We start from the raw sequence: 22,974 nt of genomic DNA on the forward strand, positions 1-22,974 counted from the left end.
TGCGTAAATTCCAGTAAATGTACCATAGTTTGTAGATGCTATAACTTTTGTGCAAACCAATAAATATATGCTTATTGTTTTTTTTTTTTTACCCGAGACATGTGGCTGAATACATCTTGGCCTAAATGTATGACTAAAATTTAGTTTATTGGATTTTTAAAAAAAAAAAAGTAAAGTAGAAAAAGCACACAACAAAAAACAAAATTGCCCATGGGACTTTTAAAGAGCACACCTCACGTAAAATGTATAAATGATTTATTTAGGACACATTTAAAAACAACATGTAATACAGAAAAGAGAAAATATATTAGATATTAATATATTGGTAAATTTTACATTCATGTAAAAAACCTTTCCATGAGACCTGGATATGTCATAAAGATGACTGGCAGTAGTCTGGAATAGCTTTGCTAGGTCTCCATGCGCTTCATGAAAGGAGTCTCGCTTCTTCTGAAGAAGCACAGATAGATGCAATTGATGAAAAACTCCTGGCCTACTGGCGTGGAATAGATGACTCTTTGTGAAGTAGTTGAAACATAGATCTATATAGGTGGGTATGCTATTCTAAATTTATAAAAGAAACTTCAAAATAAATGTCCATAAAAGTAGATGGATAAATGCATAAAATGCCAACCATGTATGATGACAGGGAGATGGAAACCAGTGGGAAGCCACAAGAAACTGGAACCTGGGTAAAGGATGTAAATCCCACAAAGAAAATACCCACACCCTCAGAGGGAAACAAACTTGGCAACAGGTGTCCGGTATCTTGCTTACAGTGCAGCCTGCCAAGCTACCGGCCACCAGTTGCTAAGTTTAGTTTCCTTTAAGGGTGTGGGTATTTTCTTTGTGGGATTTACATCCAATTTTGTTTGGGTATAGCATTGCATGACCGTGCAATTACCAGTTAAAACAGCATAGTGCCAAATAAGTAAAAAGTGCTCTGGTCATTATGTGGGTAAAACCTTCCTAGCTGAAGTGGTTAAGGTAAAAAAACCTTCATCCTTTACATCGTCTGTAATAATTCCTGTAACATCCTAGTATATGATCTCTATCTATGGAGATGATATCTGTGTAGCGCCCTGGGGCTTAGTCAGGGATGCTCCTCCATTGATCCATTGATTTCTTCCTAAGTTTGGCCTTGTTACACTTTTCTCTTCTACGGCCAGGTGGCCAGGTACTTGGTGGTACTAGATACGAGAAGGGCAATCCAAGGTCAGATTATGGGTATATGGGGTACCTCAGCCAGTTGGCAGGGGTTTTCTTAAATCCCTTGGCCTGCTGGGAGAGCCTATATATTCGGGTGAGGTCAGGTGATCTATGTTCTGTGCCAACCGGATGGCTGTCTGGGTGGACATGTGTCATGTGCTCTGGGCTGCTAGGCTGGAGCTTGAGCCTATCCTGGGGGGAATCTGGCTGCTAGGCTGTGTGACGGCCTATCCAGAAATAGGAGATCAGCGCAGGGTTGGGATTGCGGCTTGCATCCAACCAGAAGTGATGGCTCTGCGAGCCAGAGAACCTGTCGTGGTTGGAGGTAGAAGGGACCAAACACCTTATTACCAGTGAGTAACTGAAGCAGGAACCAGAGCAACATTCTCACTGAACAGGCACAGTGCAGAATCAGGAAACTTCAGGCCGTGATCAAGTCAGGGACCCAACCAGCGGAGGAGACGCTTGCAGAGCAGCCTTATGAGTCAAGCCAGGGACCAAGCAGGGCAGTGGGGTGAAGCTTGAGAAGTATGGATTGCCAAGCTAGGAACCCAGCAGGGAAGCGTGGGTGACGCTTGAGAGAGATACCACCGCAGATATTGGAGGATCTCAAGGGATTCAGAGGGTCTAGTGAGAGACCAGGAGCTCAGTGTTGAAGAACTACAAGAGGCAGTTGTAGTGAAGCTGAAGCAACGGTTACATTTGAGTTAGGAACTGTTAAATTGTCCTGTTGTCATAGGAGACAGGACTCCTGAATTTGTAGATGTGGCACCTTGCTGGGGATTTTCCCTGCACAGCTGTCCTCCTATTGAATTCTCGGAGTCTGCCAATTGAATCTGCAACTACTTAAGGGTGTCCTGGCCCTAACCCTCCTTCCCCCAAAAATACAAAAAGGACTGTTAAGAGAAATAAAACCTCTTTTACATTCAAGAAGTGTCTGATGCCCAATAACTTTGTCCACCCACTATGCCTCCCAACCCACCACATACAAAAGGATATCAGCTATCTTTGGCCTGGGAAGTTCTCATTAGTCTGGACAAGCCCATGCAACATGGACATGCAACATCTGATTGCTGGAGACACTAAAGAATGGGGGATGGAAGAATAAATTGCCTCAGGCTGGGTTCACACTGCTGCGGTGCGGGAACGCAGCAAATTTACTGCAGGTTCCTGCATCGCACCAACTCGCACGGCAGTTCACACTGCCATATGCGAACTACTGGGGAGTGTCATACAATGTTAATGACACCCCCAGTTCAGCCCGCATATCGCATTGCGAACTGACAATTCGGACATGTATCGGATCGCATAGGTGTGAACACCCATGCGATCCGATTCTGGTCCGAACAAAAAAAAAGGGTCCTGTGCGAGTTTGGACCAAATGCGGTGCGATATCAGCCATACTATCTGTATGGCTGATATTGCACAGCACAGACATCGCATGTGATGTGAACAGTAGTGCGCTGCGAATCACATACGGTGTCTGCCACCGCAGCAGTGTGAACCCAGCCTTAATGTGAAGTGTCCCCCATGTGAATGTAGAATCCCATTGTAAATGTGGAATATCCACCAATATAGTACTTGTATCTCTAATATATCCCAGAAGTCTCAGCACTAAAGGCTGGAAATGTATATCCACCCCTCCCCCCTACATTCTCTATAAGGGGTCCTATTCCTGCCACACTCCGGTGATCTTCAATGGGAACTCCTGATTGGTGAACTTTAGGAAGGTGATGGAATATTGGGGTCACTGGGGTATCCACCATCAGAAATTCTTCTGTTTTATTTCATAACCCCCCAGATCCTTTCCTTTATCTATCAATTTCAGAAGCCCCTGTATAAGACACTGTGTGAGGTCCTGCTTAATAACCGGGTACATAAGGGGGTGACTGAGCTGTCACAGTGCCCCCTCTTTATACTGTGTAGACATAAGTACTACAACAGCTTCACCTTTATCAGCTTTCCTAATTACAAGATCTTTCCTCTGTATAACATTCTGTATATCCTGATATTCCGCTCTAGTGATGTTATGTTACTTTTCACTAAATGGGAATAATTCCTCATATTCATCTTATAATATATTATCATGTGTCTGGATTTGTCTCTGCAGGTTGCATGAATGTTGTTTGACTTCCTCCTGCTGTGATGATCTCCAATCCATTCTTATCAATAATCGATCCCTCACCAGACTGTATTTATCATGGAATAATCTGGAAGACTCTGGAATAAAACTTCTATGTAAGGGGCTCAGACATCCTGGCTGTACTCTGCAGAGGCTGTGGTGAGAATTATCCTATAAATGATATAATATTCTGCAGGATTCTGGTATAAATCTTCTATGTGAGGGATCCAGACATGTCACCTAGATGAAAGTTATACAAAGACAGACTTCTGATTGGCCGGTTACACTGGGAGTTCCCATCATAGTCCTTCAGGTCACTTGCTGTTATTGGCTTTCATCCCCTCTCCCCTCCACTGACTATCAGAGATCAGACTTTGGCTGGGCTCACACTGGAGTTCACAGCAGGTCACAGCAGGCAGTCCAGTGCGTCTCCATTCACCATTTTAGGTCCGATTTCAGCCCAAATTTTGGGCTGAATTCAGACCTGAAACAGACCAGAGGACACACAGGACTCCATATTCTCTTCATTCAGTGAACAATCATAGACAGATGGTCCTCAATTAGAATCTGGAAGGACAGAGCGAGTCTTTAGACCAGAAGTGATCCCTAGATGCCAATAAAATCCCCCCATCCTTGTAGATATAAAAATGTCACCTCACTGAGCATCAAAGAGAAGTCCTAGTCATTTCATCTACAAGCTCAGCAGAGGACAAGGCCGATACATTGAGAAGACCCCAAACTGTCTGCCAGACATTGATTTATATCAGAGATCAGAGGAATCTATTTTATCTCTCATACAAAATCAAATATTAGTTGCAGAGAGATGAAAATAATTCCTCCTGATTGCACACATGTTGGGGTACATGTACATATAACATTGTATGTGTAGTGAGGATAGAATCCAGGAGAAACCCCCAGAATGGTTCTATAGCGTCTGATCACACCAGACAAGCACTGATTGGTCTTGTTGGGATCAGAGTGACATGCCGGTGTTGAAAATCTAATCCTCATCCATCAGAACCATTCATCACCCATTTAGCTCTGGTTCCTTCAGAACACAGGACCGGCTTGTGGGCTGGGCAGGGAACACCCCCCCAGGGTTGATTGGCTGATGGCTAAACTCCACCCACATCCATAAATTGAGGATCCTGAGATATGGATGGGGTGATTCCCATGGTACCGGTGAATAGCGGATGTTCCTGACATGTTCCTGTCACAGGATAATCCTCAGAAAAAATTTATTTCTGTTTTATTCTCATAGCAAGACTGTGTCTGTCCTTTTGTCTTTGTTGTATTTTCTGTCATTCTTTATCTTTGTACATATTTTATACACTAAATAACAAACTAGTGTAGCTCTGCTCTATATTACACAGACAGACAACATACCTGCAGACAGAGGTAACTGCACTGTCTTTAAATAGAGGGCGGAGGAGAACCTCCTCTGTAAAGAACCAATCACATTTGGCATGGCGGCCATTTTGTTGGTGGGGTAAAAACGTCGCTCCTGTGGACAGAACATAATCCACAGAAGAGACAAAATGCCATATTAATGGTTTGATAAAATCAAACAAATACTTCCAATAAATTATTTTTATTTTACCACAACCTCAGTGCTGTAACAATGTGTTGCAGCCTAATGAATTGGTATTAAAACACTTTATGCAGAAAACTAACAGCTTTATACAGGTGATTGATACCAAAGCACCAGTGCTGTGACTGGCTAGTAGTACCCCAAACCCAGTGCTGTAAATACATGTTGCAAACTAATACATTTCTACTTTGAATGGTGTGTGTAAAAAATAACAATTTTTCAGGTAATTTATACCAAAACACCAGTGCTGCAAATGTAGTACTTATTTTAATGCATATAAATTGGTATTAATACACTTTCTGCAGAAACCAACAATTTTATACAGGTAATTGATATCAAAGCACCAGCGCTGCATCTGGCTGCTAATACCACAAGCCCAGTGCTGTGATTACATATTACAAACTAACACATTACTAATGGAAATGATGAATTTAATAAAACAATAACTAGTTACAAGTAATTGATGCCACAACTCCAGTGCTGTAAAACAAATGTATCTAGTTGGATATATATAAGAGGAAAGTCCATATATCTGTGAGCAATCTTCCTCAATGATGGCGCCCCCTCCAGTGTGTCACTACAAAATTAAGTGCATTCAGAGTCCTCCACCTCCGTGCTGATGAAATTCCCCTTCAGGTATTGGCCCCATAAACAATATAGGTGTCATGTGCTGGTCCCCCCTCTGGGGGGCTCAATGGGCCCGGGGTACTTCCCACAAGATCAGCTGTCACAAGTGTGGGGTCCCTTTAAGGGATCTGGTCCCTCCTGATTGGATGGATATAGAACTCCAAATAAAACAAAAATGTAACCAATAGTGAAGTACGTCCTTCAAAACAATTGTCTCTTTATTTACAATAAATGCACTGACAACCAATAATATGTCAGCATATCCAGCAACCAATTGGGCAGTAGATAATATCACTCACCAGCACCACTTCCTGTTTCAGGTCCAGGCTGGATATGACATCACCCAGCTCTGCCCGGGGGCCGACTGTCCAATGATTGGTTGATCTGCTGACATATTATCATTGCTTGTCAGTGCGTTTAGCAATCCTCATGGATTTTGCCGCATGGAGACGCATGTGATGTAGAAATCCCATTATTTCCTATGTGGCCGGTTCCCATCGATGTGCCGCAGTTTAGTGTGAAAGGGAATCTATATAGAGCCATTCACACCTCCAATGTGTGCGTTACCACGTACTCCGCACTGTGCCCACAACAGTGTAACTCCACACTAAGACTTTTCAGGTGGGTGACAACTTACCTCCATTTCACAGGGGAGGTCCAACCAATATTCCAGCCAAATGTCCCAACATTTCATTTTCTAAGACCCCACCCACTGATTATTCATTGAATGTGTCTACTTCTGCCCCTCCCTGGAAGAACATTTAATTTTCTAAGACTCCGCCCACTGATTATTCATTGGATGTGTCTACATCTGCTCCTCCCTGGAAGAACATTTCACCTCTTTCCTGCTTCTCCCTCCAGGATTATGGACTGTAAAGGGACATTATGGTGCTGTGATGATCTTTGCTCCGTTATCTCTACAAACCGAACTCTGACCTATCTGCAGATAACATTGGATGATAAGACGATGTCAGAGTCAGAAGTGAGACGACGTTGTGAGGTCCTCCGGAATGTCGGCTTCTCTGTGGATAGAGGGTAAGATCTGTTATATTGGAAGTAACACACATACTAAGTCTTAAGCCTCGTACACACGCTTAGATTTTTGGACGATCAAACGTCCATTTTTTGTGGCATGCGAGTCTCATGTCGAAAGTAAATAGGTTACTCACAATACGAAAATTTTCAGACGACAGAATACAACATCAGAAGTGATGTAATGTGTTGAATAGTTTTGTATGTATTCTTTAGTTTCTGAGCATGCGTAGTCTTGATCTTACAATTTTTTTCGTACGAAAACCGTACTGATGAAACGAAAATCGGACGTTGAGTTCACATCCAACAAAAATTTTAAAGTCTGCACATCCAGCTTTTGTCTGACGAAAAAATAGAAATCGGCTGTTGAAAGCACCGTACTAATGATCTGAAAATCGTCAGTCGTACAAATTTTTTCATCCGATTTTTGTTTTGTGTCTACGGGCCTTTAGAATGTGAATAGTTAAATGTAGACAACATTGGATGGTGATGAGATGATGGAGGTGGGACGTTGTTGGGAGGTCTTCTGATACCCGGGCTGCACTGTAATTAGAATGGAAGGACGGGTGACAAACATTCTATACAATTTCTGTAGAACCCATTGGAGGTCTCTGTACTTATAAAGATAATGAGTAAGGATGAGCCAAACACCCTCCAGTTTGGTTGGCACCAGAACATGCAAACAGGCAGAAAAATTTGGATGAGCACACAAACACCGTTAAAGTCTATGGGACATGAACATGAACAATCAAAAGTGCTAATTTTAAAGGCTTATATGCAAGTTATTGTCATAAAAAGTGTTTGGGGACCTGGGTCCTGCCCCAGGGGACATGTATCAATGCAAAAAAAAGTTTTAAAAATGGTCGTTTTTTCGGGAGCAGTGATTTTAATAATGCTTAAAGTGAAACAATAAAAATGAAATATTCCTTTAAATATCATACATGGGGGGTGTCTATAGTATGCCTGTAAAGTGGCGCATTTGTCCCATGTTTAGAACAGTCTGACAGCAAAATTACATTTCTAAAGGAAAAAAGTCATTTAAAACTGATCCCGGCTGTAATGAATTGTCGGTCCTAGCAATATAGATAAAACTCATTGAAAAAAAAGGCATATGTTCCCCCCAGTCCATTACCAGGCCCTTTGGGTCTGGTATGAATTTTAAGGGGAACCCTGCACCAAAAAAAAAAAAGTTGCGTGTAGGTCCCCCAAAATCCATACCAGGCCATTCAGGTCTGGTATGGATATTAAGGAGAACCCTGCGCCAAAATTAAAAAAAAGGCGTACGGGTCCCCCAAAATCCATACCAGACCCTTCAGGTTTGGTATGGATTTTAAGGGGAACCCTGCACCAAAATTTAAAATAAAAATGGTGTAGGGGTCCCCCCAAAATCCATACCAGACCCTTATCAGAGCACACAACCTGGCAGGCTGCAGGAAAATAGGTGGGGGACAAGAGAGTGCCCCCCTCCTGAACCATACCAGGCCACATGCCCTCAATGTGGGGAGGATGCTTAGGGGTCCCCAAAGCACCTTGTCCCCATGTTGATAGGGCCAAAGGCCTCATCCAAACAACCCTTGCCCGGTGGCTGTGGGGGTCTGTGGGCGGGGGCTTAATGGAATCTGGAAGCCCCCTTTAACAAGGAGACCCCCAGATCCCAGCCTCCCCCTATGTGAATTTGTACCCCTACCATTTCACAAAAAAAGTGTCAAAAATAGTAAAAAAGACAGGAGACACTTTGGAACAAGTCCTTTATTAAAAAAAATAAAATGTCCCGTGATGTAGATCCAACTATCAACTGGTGACGTAAATGGGTGACCCCGTCCCCCTCTGATACCACGTGACATCAGAGGAAGGCAAGGTCGCCCATTTACATCACCGATTGGCCCTGCCCTCAGCTATATAACAGCTGTCACAGAGAAGAATCATCACCTTGCAGGAGCCCCCCATGCAGGAAGAACTGTTGCTTTTTTTTTTTTCAGCTGGTCGGTTGGCGTGAGATGGATCTACATCGCAGGCCATTTTATTTTTAATAAAGGACTTGTCTTAAAGTGTCTCCTGTCTTTTTTACTATTTTTGGCACTTTTTTGTGAAATGGTAGGGGTACAATACACCCGATACCAATTCACATAGGGGAGGCCGGGATTTGGGGGTCCCATTGTTAAAGGGGGCTTCCAGATTGTGTTAAGCCCCTTGCCCACAGAAAACCACAACCACTGGGCAAGGGTTGTGGGGATTGAGGCCTTTGTCCCCATCAACATGGGGACAAGGTGCTTTGGGGACCCCAAAGCATCCTCCCCATGTTGAGGGCATGTGGCCTGGTATGGTTCAGGAGGGGGGGCGCTCTCTCATACCCATCTTTTCCTGCAGCCTGCCAGGTTGCATGCTTGGATAAGGGTCTGGCATGGATTTTGGGGGGACCCCTATGCCTTTTTTTGAATTTTTCACAGGATTCCCCTTAATATGTATACCAGAAGGGTCTGGTATGGACTTTGGGGGGACCCCTACGCAATTTTTTTTTTTGATTCAGGGTTCCCCTTAATATTTATACCAGACCCAATGGGCCTGGTAATGAACTGGGGGGAACCCATGTCGTGTTTTTTTTCAATGAGTTTTATCTGTATTGCTGAGATCCGACAATACATTATAGCCGTGATCAGTTTTAAATGTCATTTTGCTGTGGTATTATTCTAAACACGGGACAAATGTGCCACTTTACAGGCATACTATAGACACCCCCCAGTATGATATTTAAAGGAATATTTCAGTTTTATTGTTTCACTTTAAGCATTATTAAAATCACTGCTCCCAAAAAAACAGCCGTTTTGAAAACTTTTTGCATTGATCCATGTCCCCTGGGGCAGGACCCGGGTCCCCAAACACTTTTTATGACAATAACTTTCATATAAGCCTTAAAAATGAGCACTTTTGGTTTTTCATGTTCATGTCCCATAGACTTTAACAGGGGTCTGCGGCTTTCAAATTTGCCGCAAACACCACATATTGTTCGCTGTTCGCCGAACACTGCATATTGGTTGTTCGCATGTTTAGTGAACAGCAAACAAAGTTCGGCCCGAACTTATGCTCAGGCCGAACCATTGGGGAAAATCAGATCCACCAATAATAATAATCTTAGTCAGGTCCATCAATCTTCCACAAGGTTTTATCTTCACAGAAAAATAAATACCCCCCCATCCCCCACTGTCTATCCATTATGTCAGTGAGCCAATCGGATGTGTGTTCTCAGCCTGTATGCCACATGACAGCCCAGCATACCAGGCATACAGTCAGGGGTGTAACTAGAAATAGCAGGGCCCCATAGCAAAATGTTGTATGGGCCCCCCTGCAAACAGCCCCCCCCACAGCTGCCCTAGTGTCATTGCAGCGTGACCTATGCCACATACAGCGTGACCTGTGCCCAATGCAGCGTGACCTGTGCCCAATACAGCGTGACCTGTGCCCAATACAGCGTGACCTGTGCCCCATACAGCATGACCTGTGCCCAATACAGCCTGGTCTGCCTGTGCCCCATACAGCTCCACCTATGCAGAGGAAGAGGCAAGCCACCCAGATCAGCAGAGAGCGGGATTGCCCGCTGTAATAGCTTTCATTTGAATTTCCTGTCTTCCCGGGGCTCATTGTCACATAGCACCACCTCTTGGCCCGACGCCTTTGATGACATCACATGTCCCGCATTGGATCGGTGTTCTGTCTATCAAAGGCACTGGGCCAAAAGGTGGAGCTATGTGACGTGAGCCCCGGGAACACTGGAAGTTCTGATGAAAGCTCTTAAATCGGGCAATTCAGCTCTCTGTTAATACGGACAGCTCACCTCTTCCTTTCCTCTCTCTTCCCCTGGCTGGGAGACTGTGCCGGTGGTACTCTTATCCTCACTGGGCCCCACTCGGCTGCGGGCCCCATAGCGCCCGCATGGGTCGCTATGGTGGTAGTTACGCCCCTGCATACAGTCTGCTTTCCCAATGGTTGGATGGACATAAGTGTTTGTGCCCTGCCATGGTGAGGGCCCATCACTTTTCCATCATTTCTTACAGAGCACAGTATGAACCCCTCCCCCCTTTTCCATCATCACAGCAACATTTCCTCCTCTAACACTCTCATTTTATTCTTCTATGAAGGAATGAAGAAGGCTGGGAAGTATCTATAGACAGATGCAGATAAGAAAATGATGTGTGGGAGCTCCTCCCCCTCTCAGGTAATACACGGATCCTGATATGAAGAGAATGTCCAGAATGGAATGGTATCAGAGTAAAGTCATATGAACTCTCAGCTTTTATTTTCTCTTTCTGATCCCTAAATATAGAATTCCAGTAATAGTGATCTTTGTATTCTTTTCCCCTTCTAAATGGCGTCATTTCTGCTCAGTATTGCCCACTTCCTGTGTTGTTGTGTGACCGGCGCCCCCTTCACAGCACTGATCTGATAGGGGCACCCGCGCATGTGCGCTCCCATCTATTGTACTACAAGCCTGCGGTGACACACTGGCTGCACTGCACATGAGATCACCGCTACAGCTCCGCCTCCATTGTCATCTGATTGGAAATCCGGGGCTCTGAGCTCAAGCCCTGCCTCTGCCTTGCTTCCTCTCTATGAGTGACAGCGGCACCCGCACTTTCAGAGATGCATGTGGATTGGCTCCTGGATGCTTTTCTGTGACAATGGCACAAGGACCAAACATTACAACAAACTTGACATGTGAAGGACCTAACCCACAGTCACTTAAACCACCCGTTAACCACTTCCCGCCCGGTCAATAGCATATTGACGTCCGGGAAGTGGTTGAGTTATCCTGACTGGACGTCATATGACGTCCAGCAGGATAACATGCCGGCGCATGCCCGCGGGAGCGCGCAGCATGGCGATCGGCGGCGGTGCGTGTCCCTAGGACACAGCGCTTCCCCGATCTAGGTAAACAGCCAATTCTATTGGCTGTTTACCCCGTGATCGGCTGTGTCAAAGTCACAGCCGATCACCTGTCACAATAAACTCGGCAGCGCGCTCCCTGTGCGCCGCCGAAGGCATCCAGAGCAGTGATCGAGGAAGGCGAGTGTCCCTTGGACACAGCGCTTCCCCGATCGGTAAACAGCCAATGAAATTGGCTGTTTACCAGGTGACCAGCTGTGTCCAATCACAGCCTGTCACAAATGTAAACAAGTCAGTAGCTGTTACTATCTGATCCCTGCTCTCTCCTCACACACCGATCATGAGAGGAGAGAGCAGGGATCAGTGAGTGAATCAGTGTCTGTATTGTTCTGTACTGTGCACAACATGGCCCCCCAATAAAGAGGACCTGTCACACAGCCCAGCCAATCAGCCCATCTGTCAATCAGCCCATCTGTCAATCAGCCCATCTGTCATTCAGCCCATCTGTCAACCAGCCCATCTGTCACAGGCCCACCGCCATTGGTACCGCCACACAGGCTACCAGTACCGCCATCTGTACCACCACCAGTAACGCCACTAGTATCTCCATCAGGCCCACCATCTATACTGCCACACAGGCCGCTACCAGTATCGCCACTAGTGCCGCCATCGGTACCACCACCACCCGTACCACCGTCAGTACTGCCATCGGTACCACCACCACCCATACTGCCACCTGTACCGCCATCACCACCTGTACCGCCACCACCACCCGTACCACCATTGGTACCACCACCACCTGTACCGCCACCGGTACCGCCACCACCACCTGTACCACCATTGGTACCACCACCACCCGTACCGCCACCGGTACCGCCACCACCACCACCCGTACCTCCATCGGTACCACCACCCATACCGCCATCTGTACCACCACACAGGCCCGCCAATAAGAATTGCCATAATGTCCCAAAGGGTTTACACACCTGAGGAGGCATATGAGATTTTTACCATGTCGGATGATGGGACCAGCGGGGAGCTCACATCATCTGGTTCGGAATACGAGCCAGTGGAGAATAGTGGATCAGAGTCCGAGTCCACGGAGGAAACCGTCCCTCCCAAAAGATTGAGATCAGGACCAAGATCAGGACCAAGATCAGGAGATCTGCCCACCACCAGCAGCGCCAGACCCCAGGAAGAGGAAGAGGAGCCCAGTACAAGCACTGGAATTACCACCAGCAGCACCAGACCCCAGGAAGAGGAAGAGGAGCCCAGTACAAGCACTGGAATTACCCACCCAACCCGAAGAACCCAGCCCCAGTCCTACTTTCCCGATGCCCTGGCAAACCCCTTATGGTTGCCTGCCAACTCAGGACCTGCTATCATCCCCCCTTTCATCGCACAGCCAGGTGTGCAGCCCGACACTACGAATTTTTCTGAATTCGATTATTTTTCTTTATTTTTCCCACAAGATTTACTGCAGAATATGGTGGATCAAACTAATTTATATGCATCCCAATGTATTGCTGCCAACCCCAATTCTTCCTACGACCGCATGTTCCAGTGGCGATATGTCACACTGGATGAATTTAAATTGTTTTTGGGCCTAACTTTTAATATGGGGCTTACAAAAAAGAATGAAGCCCATGCCTATTGTTCCACCCACCCCATCCAACACATGCTCATATATTCCGCTGCCATGTCCAGGACAAGATACAAAATGATTATGCATTTTCTCCACTTCAGTGACAATTCCCAGTGCCCTCCCCGAGATCATCCCAACCATGACAAATTGTTCAAGATACCCCCCTAATCAATTCCTTTTCCCAGCGATTCAGAGAAGTTTTCATCCCAGACCAAAAAATTTGTGTGGACGAGTCCCTCATACATTTCACTGGCCGACTGCACTTCAAGCAGTATATACCAAGCAAGAGATCCAGGTATGGGGTGAAGTTAAATAAATTATGCGATCGAGCCACTGGATATGTCTTCACATTCCGGATCTACGAAGGCAAAGATTCCCAGCTCCAGCCCCATGATTGCCCCACATATATTGGAACCAGTGGGAAAATTGTCTGGGAGCTGGCATACCCCCTATTCGACAAAGGATACCATTTATATGTCGACAACTACTATACCAGCCTGCCCCTTTTTCGTCACCTTTATAATAAAAAACCCCGGCCTGTGGTACCTTAAAAAAAAAACGTAAGGGATTCCCACAAAATCTGTTGGCAAAAAAATTAAGAAAGGGAGAATCGGCATTCATGAGGAACGAGGGGGTGTTGGCCATGAAGTGGAGGGACAAAAAAGATGTCCACATGCTCTCTACCATCCACAATGACACCGTGGTGGAGATCCAAAGAAGACGCGGCCCCATTGTAAAGCCCGAATGTGTTCATGACTACAATATGTATATGGGGGGGGTGGATTTAAATGATCAGATGCTACAGCCCTACTTATCAAACAGAAAGTCCCATTACTGGTACAAGAAAGTTGCCTTTCACCTTTTTCACATGGCCCTTTTTAATTTGTTTGTCTGCTACCAAAAAGCAACTCAAAACCAACAAGTCACCTACCTCAAGTATTTTTAATTGATCGTCACTGCCCTCATTTACCAACAAGGTCCCGCCCCAGGAAGCATTCGCTCGGATGCTGTGAGTAGACTTCACGAGCAACACCTTCCCTATAGCATTCCCCCCACAGAACCTGGAAGAAGACGCCAAAAGAAATGCAGTGTGTACAGCAGAGGAGGAGTAAGAAGAGATTCCAGCTATTATTGTCCCCAATGTCCCTCCCAACCTGGCCTGTGCATCGGAGATTGCTTCAGAAATTATCATGCATTCATCCAATATTAGTTCCCTGTATTATTACCAGACTGCCATTTCCCAATTTGCCTGCTACCATGTTAATTAACTGACCCTGGCCTGTTTAATGACAATGTCTTTGCTTGCTGTTTCTGCACGTTTCTGACTTGCACGTGTACCAACCTCAGCCTGTTTACCGACGATGCCTCTGCCTGCCGATTTAAACCACGTTTCTGACTTCCACGTGTACCGACCTTGGCCTGTTAATCGACCATGTTTTTGCCTGCCACTTGGACTGATCTTTTGGCCATCTACTTTAGTACACAGGGGTCTCACATATGTGAGGGGCTTCAGAATAGTGTTCTGAGTAGAGAAAACCAGTTTTTCGTTTTCTGTGCTCCCAGAACAGGGTCTGGTTGCCCGGAGGCTTCAAAGCGATTTGGGTGGGAGAAGCCTCTACCCCTGTCCCCCTGGCCCTAAGCTTGATGGCCCTTTCTGCTGCCTGGACCAATACTTTGGCTGTGCTGACCATATTGCTGCCTGTAAAGACCCATGACATTATGGACCATGTTTCTTCCTGCTGTTTGGACCAATACTTTGGCTGTGTTGACCATATATCTGCCTGCTGCCTCTACTGACTTTGGACAGTATTTCTGCCGGGACACCTCTGCCTGCTACCTGGACCTGTGCTTTGGCTGCGCTCTGGCTGTGCTTTGGCTGTGCTCTGGCTGTGCTCTGGCTGTGCTGACAGTATCTCTGCCTGTATGAACTATGGACAGTATTCCTGCCTGCTGCCTGGATGATTGCTTTTGCTGTCGCTGACCTCATTCCTGCCTGCTGCCTGGACCGATGCTCTCCTCTGTGGACCACTGCACTTCTAAAACCACAGGTAATCTTTTGTTATTTGGTATGTACCTGCTATGTGTTAGAAATATGAAGGGCCTGCAAAAATGTGATCGGTAGTCAGAAAATGATATGTGTAATTAATGCTGCTAGAATGCCTGGAGGTGCTACTTGGATTTTTGGCCTCTGTATGTGGCCAGGCTGTGTAAAAGTCTCAAACATGTGGTATCGCCATACTCAGGAGGAGTAGCAGAATGTATTTTGGGGTGTCATTTTTGCTATGTACATGCTATGCATTATAAATATCTTATAAATGGACAACTTTGTGTAAAAAAAATGCATTTTCATTTTTTTTCCACATTTTCCAAAAACTTTTCAAAACCTTCTGGAAAAAAATTAACCGTTCAAAAGACTCATTATGCCTCACAGATTATACATTGGGGTGTGTGCTTTCCAAAATGGGGTCATTTTGTCGACAATTCAATTGTCTTGGTGCTCCAGCGCCTTCAAAAGTGTAATAGGTGGTTGAGAAAGGATATGTGCAATTTATGCTCGTAGATCGCCTGAAAGTGCTACTTCAGTGTTGGCCCTTTGTATGTGGCCAGGCTGTGTAAAAGTCTCACACATGTGGTATCGCTATACTCAGGAGGAGTAGAGGAATGCATTTTGGGGTGTCATTTTTGCTATGTACATGCTATGTGTTAGAAATATCTTAAAAAGGGACAACTTTGTGTAAAAAAAATGCATTTTCATTTTTTTTTCACTTTTTTCAAAACCTTCTGGAAAAAAATGAACCGTTCAAAAGACTCATAATGCCTCACAGATTATACGTTGGGGTGTGTGCTTTACAAAATGGGGTCATTTTGTGGATAATTCGATCGTTCTGGTGCTCCAGGGCCTTCAAAACTGTAATAGGTGGTTGAGAAAGGATATGTGCAATTTATGCTTGTAAAACGCATGAAAGTGCTACTTCAATGTTGGGCCTTTGTATGTGGCCAGGCTGTGTAAAAGCCTCACACATGTGGTATTGCCATACTCAGGAGGAGTAGAGGAATGCATTTTGGTGTGTAATTTTTGCTATGTACATGCTATGTGTTAGAAATATCTTATAAATGGACAACTTTGTGTAAAAAAAATGCATTTTCAATTTTTTTCCACATTTTCCAAAAACTTCTGGAAAAAAATGAACCGTTCAAAAGACTCATTATGCCTCATAGATTATACGTTGGGGTGTATGCTTTCCAAAATGGGGTCATTTTGTGGACAATTCAATTGTCCTGGTGCTCCAGCGCCTTCAAAAGTGTAATAGGTGGTTGAGAAAGGATATGTGCAATTTATGCTTGTAGAACGCCTGAAAGTGCTACTTCAGTGTTGGCCCTTTGTATGTGGCCAGGCTGTGTAAAAGTCTCACACATGTGGTATCGCTATACTCAGGAGGAGTAGCAGAATGTATTTTGGGGTGTAGTTGCAATTATGCATATGCTGTGTGAGAGAAATAACCTGTTAATATGACCAGTTTGTGTAAAAAAAAAGTTTTAATTTTCTCAAGAATTGTAAGAAAAAATTACAGCTTCAAAAAACTTACCAAGCCTCTTAGTAAATACATTGGACTGTCTACTTTCCAAAAAGGGGTAATTTGGGGGGTATTTGTACTTTCCTGGCTTGTTAGTGTCTCAAGAAATGAGATAGGCCTTCAGGTGAGATAGTACATCAATTTTCAGTGATTGGCACCATAGTTTGTAGACTCTATAACTTTCACAAAGACCAAATAATATACATTAATTTGGGTTATTTTTACCAAAGATATGTAGCAGTATACATTTTGGCACAAATTTATGAAGAAAAATGACTTGTTTGCAAAATTTTACGATAGAAACTAAAAAAATTACGTTTTTTTCAAAATTTTCGCTGTTTTTTTGCTTATATCGCAAAAAATGAAAAACCCAGTGGTGATTAAATACCACCAAAAGAAATCTCTATTTGTGAGAAGAAAATGATAAACATTTTGTTTGGATACAGTGTAGCATGACTGAGTAATTGTCATTCAAAGTGTGAGACCGCTGAAAGCTGAAAATTGGTCTGGGCGGGAAGGTGCATAAGTGCCTGGTATTGAAGTGGTTAAACATAAAATCTAACCCCTCCAAATCCCCCCCACAAATAACGTGACAAGATTTTGGAGTAAATGGCCTTGGCGGCCTTTTTATTAACAATTACCATCAAATTAAATAAATAACATTTTAAATAACTCTTAATCAACTTTTTATGTGCTTTTTGGGGGTCTTCGAGGGGAACACACACCACTGGTCACTGCGACAAACTTCTTTTAACTTTAGGCCTCCAGTCGCAAGCCCCCCGACTCAGAGACGGTACTCAACCTTCGCAGTGACCTACCATTTACCCCTTCACGGTTAACCCCTTGTTAACCAGAAGATACCTGAGAACCCCATACCACAGATGGGTACCAACCATGTTATATACATATAACATCCATCTTCTCCTCCTCCAAAAACCCAACCACTGCCACAGCACGAAAATGGGTAAAACCTTACCCTTGTGTGCACCTCCACACCCTCAGTGCTCGCTGTATGCCTTCCTGCAAACTTAGAGCCCAAAGATCGGTTCCTACTTCATTAAGGTGCACCCGATCGCTCTTGAGATAACTCCATGTATCCACCTCCAGCTCTCTATGATGTATGACCACACCCCCGTTCCTTATAACAAACCTGCTCACTTCCTTGTTTACTTTCACTTGGACCCTATCAACTTTTTTAGCTGACCATGCCCACCGCCAAAACATCCTGCCCACCATATCTGACCAAACAATGACCATCCTGGGGAAAGCCGCACATAAACCTAAAAAGTCACATTTTACGTCCCATATGAGATCCCGTATAGACCTGGCTCCCATGTCGTTCCCTCCCACATGTAGCACCAAAATGTCTGGTGCCCTGTCCAAATGGGAGAACCTGTGTACTTCCGAACGCACACTGTTCCAAAGCATACCCAGTACCTCGATCCATCTGACCTGAGCTTCCTGTCTGGGGATGCCCAACTGCCTACCATTCGGCCGAACATCAGCTCGTGCGGCCCCCAGTAAACGTATGAGGGACCCAGGATCCAAACTAGGCCAACCTCTCCACATGTGAACAAAAAAATGACAACACAAAATAGTAATCTCCCCCATAAATAAAACACTAAAATAAAACCCTGAAAAACCCAAGTGAGACCTAATTCTGTAACAAATGTGGGCGAATATAAATCTTAAATCTGTGCGAGTCCCACCTACCAATACGCTTAACTGCTTCATAACTAAGACCAACCCTGGAAGCCTCTGTGGCTGCCCCTATTCGGAAAGAATGAGAGGCGTAACTTTTTGGGTCATTGCCGGCCGCTGTCAAACAGTTTCGAAATACGGCTATGAATTGGAACCTTGACAAGGACAACCCATCGCTATGTATCAGAAACGAGCCTGTGAACCCAGGACGCATGTCCCAGAAAGATATCACCGCTCTTACCGGACAAATGTATGACTCCGTAATCCGGAACACTTCAAGTCACATGCCCTTACCGGTCTGATGAGTTTTTGACCGTCTTACTCACATTCTGACCGAATACTGCAAATAATCCACATCCCCCACCAGCAGCCCCCCTTGAGACCGTTTCAAAGGGCTGACTAGCTTGCTTATATGTAACGCCCCAAAGAAAGCCAGTGCAAATAGAGCACATTCATACTCTAAGCTGCGAATGTTACTCAAATGCAAAAATAAGATGTGTAGCACGTCAAAGGAAACTGGGTGCCGCCCATCCCTCTTCTTATGCAATCTCCTGTACTCCTTTACTGCTTGTTTCACCTAGAAATCCTTAGTATAGTCCCGTTGCCCTTGTAATTTGAAGAGAAAGGCCAAACCTGCCAACTACCGATCAATGGCAGCTGCTGAGATACACCTCTCTAATCCCATATTAATAAAATAGAAAACTGAGTGGGCCACCTCTCGACCCTCGGGGGCAATCTTAAGCCTGTGCAAGCATGCTAACCATTCTTGACATACCTTGGAGTAGACACCCCAAGTAGCCATATTCACGGAGCGATGAATCCACCGTGCTGCATTCCCAAGGCAATGTTCCACATCCAGTCGGGACAGGTGACCCCATGTTGCTCCGCATCTGGTGCCAACTCCCAGAACTTGTCCCACTGAAAACGAGACAAAGCATTAGCCAAGGTGTTATCAACCCCTGGTAAGTGCACAGTGTAAATGAAAGCATTCAATTGCAAAGAGCGCAGTACCAAAAGTCGCAGCAACCTGACCACAGGCATGGATGTCACCGACAAGCAGTTAACTACCTGGACGACCCCAAGGTTGTCACAAGTGAGACGCACTTTCAAGTTACGGAAGGATTCCCCCCATATTTCCATTGCTACTACAATCGGAAACAGTTACAGTTCTTCAGTTCTTCAAGAACCCAGCCTCACTCCATGCTGGGGGCCAACAGGCAGCGCTCCACTGTCCCTGAAAGAAGGCCCCATAGCCCGTGGAGCCTACAGCATCCAGGAACAACTCCAAATTGCAATTGCTGATGGGACCCGACATCCATAGAGCGCGCCCATTGAACAACTCCAGGAAGTCCTGCCACACCCGCAAGTCCACTCTGTGCTCACTGTTGAGACTCAAGTCCGTCGGCGCCTTGACTCCAGTGGTTGCTGCCAACAGCCGGCCGCAAAAAACCCTACCTATGGGAATTATTTGGCAAGCAAAATTTAGCTTCTCCAACAAAGATTGTAACTGACGCAACTGTAACTTGCACCTTCCAATTGTCCCACGCACTTCTGCTTTGAGATTTCCCAGCTTGTCCATCGGCATTCCATCCCAATCAATACCACTTCAATTCCCAGGAAAACAAACAATGGTTGACGTGGGGCCCTTTTTTTTCTTTGTTTTTTCCGGAGCTAACAGGATCCTGAAACGTTCCGCTATATGTTGCAATGTCCCCAACAGGACGGCACAAATGTTGGAACCCGGTGGGCCAACACATAAGAAGTCCAGATCCAGATAGTGAATGACCGAGTTAATCCCGGAGACGTCCCGTACTACCCATTCCAAAAAGGATCCGAAAGTTTCGAAGAAAGCACATGAGATGGAGCACCCCATCAGGAGACAACAATACACATAGTATGCCCCATTCCATGTACAGCCTAGCAGACGCGACTGTCTGGATGAACCGGCAAAAGCCGGAAAGCTGATTCAATATCCGCTTTCGCCATCAGTGACCCCTGCCAATAACGACAAATCCATTATATCGCTGCTTCAAAAGAAGTGTATGTTACCGCACACTCCTCCGGAGCACTCGAATCACTGACCGATCATTGACCGACCTTCCCTTTGGAAAGGAAAGGTGGTGAATCAATCTGAACTTTTTTGGCTCTTTTTTGGGAACTACTCCCAATGGAGAGACCACGAAGTCTGGAAGAGAAACTGTATTAAAAGGGCCAGACATTCGCCCCAGATTTACCTCTTTCCCAAGTTTTTCCAAAACCACTGCCGGATGCAGCAGGGCCAAATGTAAATTCTTATGGGTGGGACATTTGCCAATGAGCACAGTATTTTGAAACCGCTAGAGAAACCCGATTCTAACAACTGAGCCGCTTTCCGGTCAGGGTATCTACTGAGGAAAGGGAGCATCCTTTCCACCAGCACCAGTGTCATCCCTCTTACTCGCAGGCTCTCCGCCATGCCCCTTCCCTATTCTGAAACACTTTGATAGTGCATGGGATCCCCCGAAGCCAGAACACGTGTGTTTGAAGCGACAGTTTGCCCTATACTTACATGTGCCCTTGTTGAATTGCCAACAGAAGCCCCATCTTTTGTCGGTCGGTTGTCCTGAGGCTGCGGTACTTCCGACCCCTGCCTGAAAAAACTGATTGGGAGCCCCCGCCGCTGTCATAAGCTTGATCCACAGGCTAATATCCTTGTGGTATCAGTGCAGTGACGGTCGGACGGCCATCCGTTGTCAAAACTGTTTGTCGTACCGTAGCCAAGCCACACCGCCATACGTCTGGTGTGTCTCGCTAATGACTTCTAGATATACGAACAAAGCCGAACAGTGTTCTGGGGTCTTTTCCCCACTACACTTTTCAAGATGGCGAACACCTGTAACCAGCTTGAAAAAGTATGAGGAATCAGCCAATATCTGCGTTTTTCCTCATCCTCCTTCTTGCTTTCTTCTGGCTTCAATCTGTCCAGATTTTCTCTAGCGGCAATAATGTAAAGATCTCCACATATTCCCCTTTCCAAATTTTTTCTTTTACCTCCGTTTTAAGATGGGCACCCAGGGGGCCCTCAAAACAGACATAAACGTTGCTTTTTGCAGAGTCCTGACCGAATCCGCTTTTTTCTCCCCTGCCTTTCCCTGGCTGTCTGGGGCCAAAACGCTGGCTGGTACGTCGGGAGAATTGACTACCGCCGTCCCTGTTCCTGCTGCCGTCGCAGGCAAATCGTCTGCAACCCTGGTAGTGACTGCTGACAGTGGTGGGGCCATCGCTGCACGATCCTTACCTTGTGTCGGCGCCCATGCCTGCGCTGGTGACGGACTGTCCCCTGTGCTCTGCTCAAAGCGCTGTACCAAGTCCCTCAAACCCAACAGTAAATCCTGCAGGCCTGCTCTACCTGCAATAGTCCTGCATCCCTAGGCTGTTCTGTGTGGGGCCTGTCACCACCTGTCCCTGATGAACTACCTTCCCCCAGGGACCCCCGCTTACTACCCTGATCCAAAAATTTTTTAGTAAAAAAGAGACAGATAAGGAAGAAATACACTCACCGGGCTGCCCAGGACTGGGCCCACCAGCCGCCACTCCGGAATCCACCCCTGGCAGATGTCCCTGGTCCTCATCCCCTTCCGACCCTGACACTTCTCCCTCCGATCTGTTGCTGTTCTCCTCCAGCCAAACAAACACTGGCTGCACCCCAGAGGGTCCTGCTCTGGTTGCCGGGGGTCTGTGTTGCTGTTCCCATCCTTCTCTCTGTCCTGTCACGTCAGACCCACTTGCTGCCTGCATTGATGGACTCCTGTTCCTTCTCCTGGTCTGGGCATCCATTGCTCACCCTCTGCCTCACTCACCACTGTCACAGCGCTCCTTATGGTCCTCCCTCTGTTCAACATGGGACTTATGGCCGCCCCAACAGCCTGGCCAGCATCCCGAGGCATGGCCAACTGGCTGCTCTGATCTTCTCCTGCAGCCCTGGTTGCATGTTCCTGGCATCTGTGAAAAACAGGGGGGGCAGAACCATGTGCTGTGCTGGGCTCCCCCGTCCCTGACCACCGAGCACGTGGAGTCACTGGTCTCCCCCCGTTCGGCGCTGCTCTCTCTTCATTTATAATGACCATTACCTGTGCCGGCAACCAGTCTGTCCCTTGTGCAGCTGCCGCCGCTCGGAGCTGTGACATTAATTCACCCATCGTCGCCATTACCGAGCATGCAGAGAGTGGGAACAGTGAGAGTGTGTAGAATCATCTCCTCCGCCGCTCACTAGTGACGTCACTCCCCTTCCTCCTAGCTTACTGACCCGAGCACCTCCCCTGCTCCAGCCACTCCCCCTTTCTTAAAGCGGACAAATTTTTCTTTTCAAAAGCATGACTGTGCTGTCCTCACATGTCATGCCATCCCTACTCTAATCCTTTCCTCTCCTTCTACTCCAGCACTCTCTTTATTCATACAAGACACTGTCCTGTTGTGTCAACGTTTACTGACAATACATTTTACTGACACAATTTTAATTGGAAAACAATGTTTTATTTTAACTGTCACCCCCAGGCAGATTCTGTGTCACCCCCCCCGGGGCATTCTGTGTCACCCCCCAGGCAGTTTCTGTGTC

At 46.0% G+C, this 22,974-nt stretch overlaps 1 protein-coding gene across 3 annotated transcripts in view; it reads left to right on the forward strand.

The window, feature by feature from the left end:
* Positions 1 to 22,974, forward strand: part of LOC141133852 (NACHT, LRR and PYD domains-containing protein 12-like) — a 220,144-nt gene that overhangs the window by 192,589 nt on the left and 4,581 nt on the right. For all 3 annotated transcript variants that reach the window (XM_073623434.1, XM_073623436.1, XM_073623435.1), the window contains 3 exons: positions 3,320 to 3,490; positions 6,411 to 6,584; positions 10,715 to 10,791. In XM_073623434.1, coding sequence (XP_073479535.1) covers positions 3,320 to 3,490; positions 6,411 to 6,584; positions 10,715 to 10,757 — 388 coding nt within the window. In that variant the 3' untranslated portion in view covers positions 10,758 to 10,791. The remainder of the gene's footprint in view (positions 1 to 3,319; positions 3,491 to 6,410; positions 6,585 to 10,714; positions 10,792 to 22,974) is intronic.

This window comes from Aquarana catesbeiana, linkage group LG03 (genome assembly GCF_042186555.1).
Source record: "Aquarana catesbeiana isolate 2022-GZ linkage group LG03, ASM4218655v1, whole genome shotgun sequence".
NCBI classification, from domain to species: domain Eukaryota; kingdom Metazoa; phylum Chordata; class Amphibia; order Anura; family Ranidae; genus Aquarana; species Aquarana catesbeiana.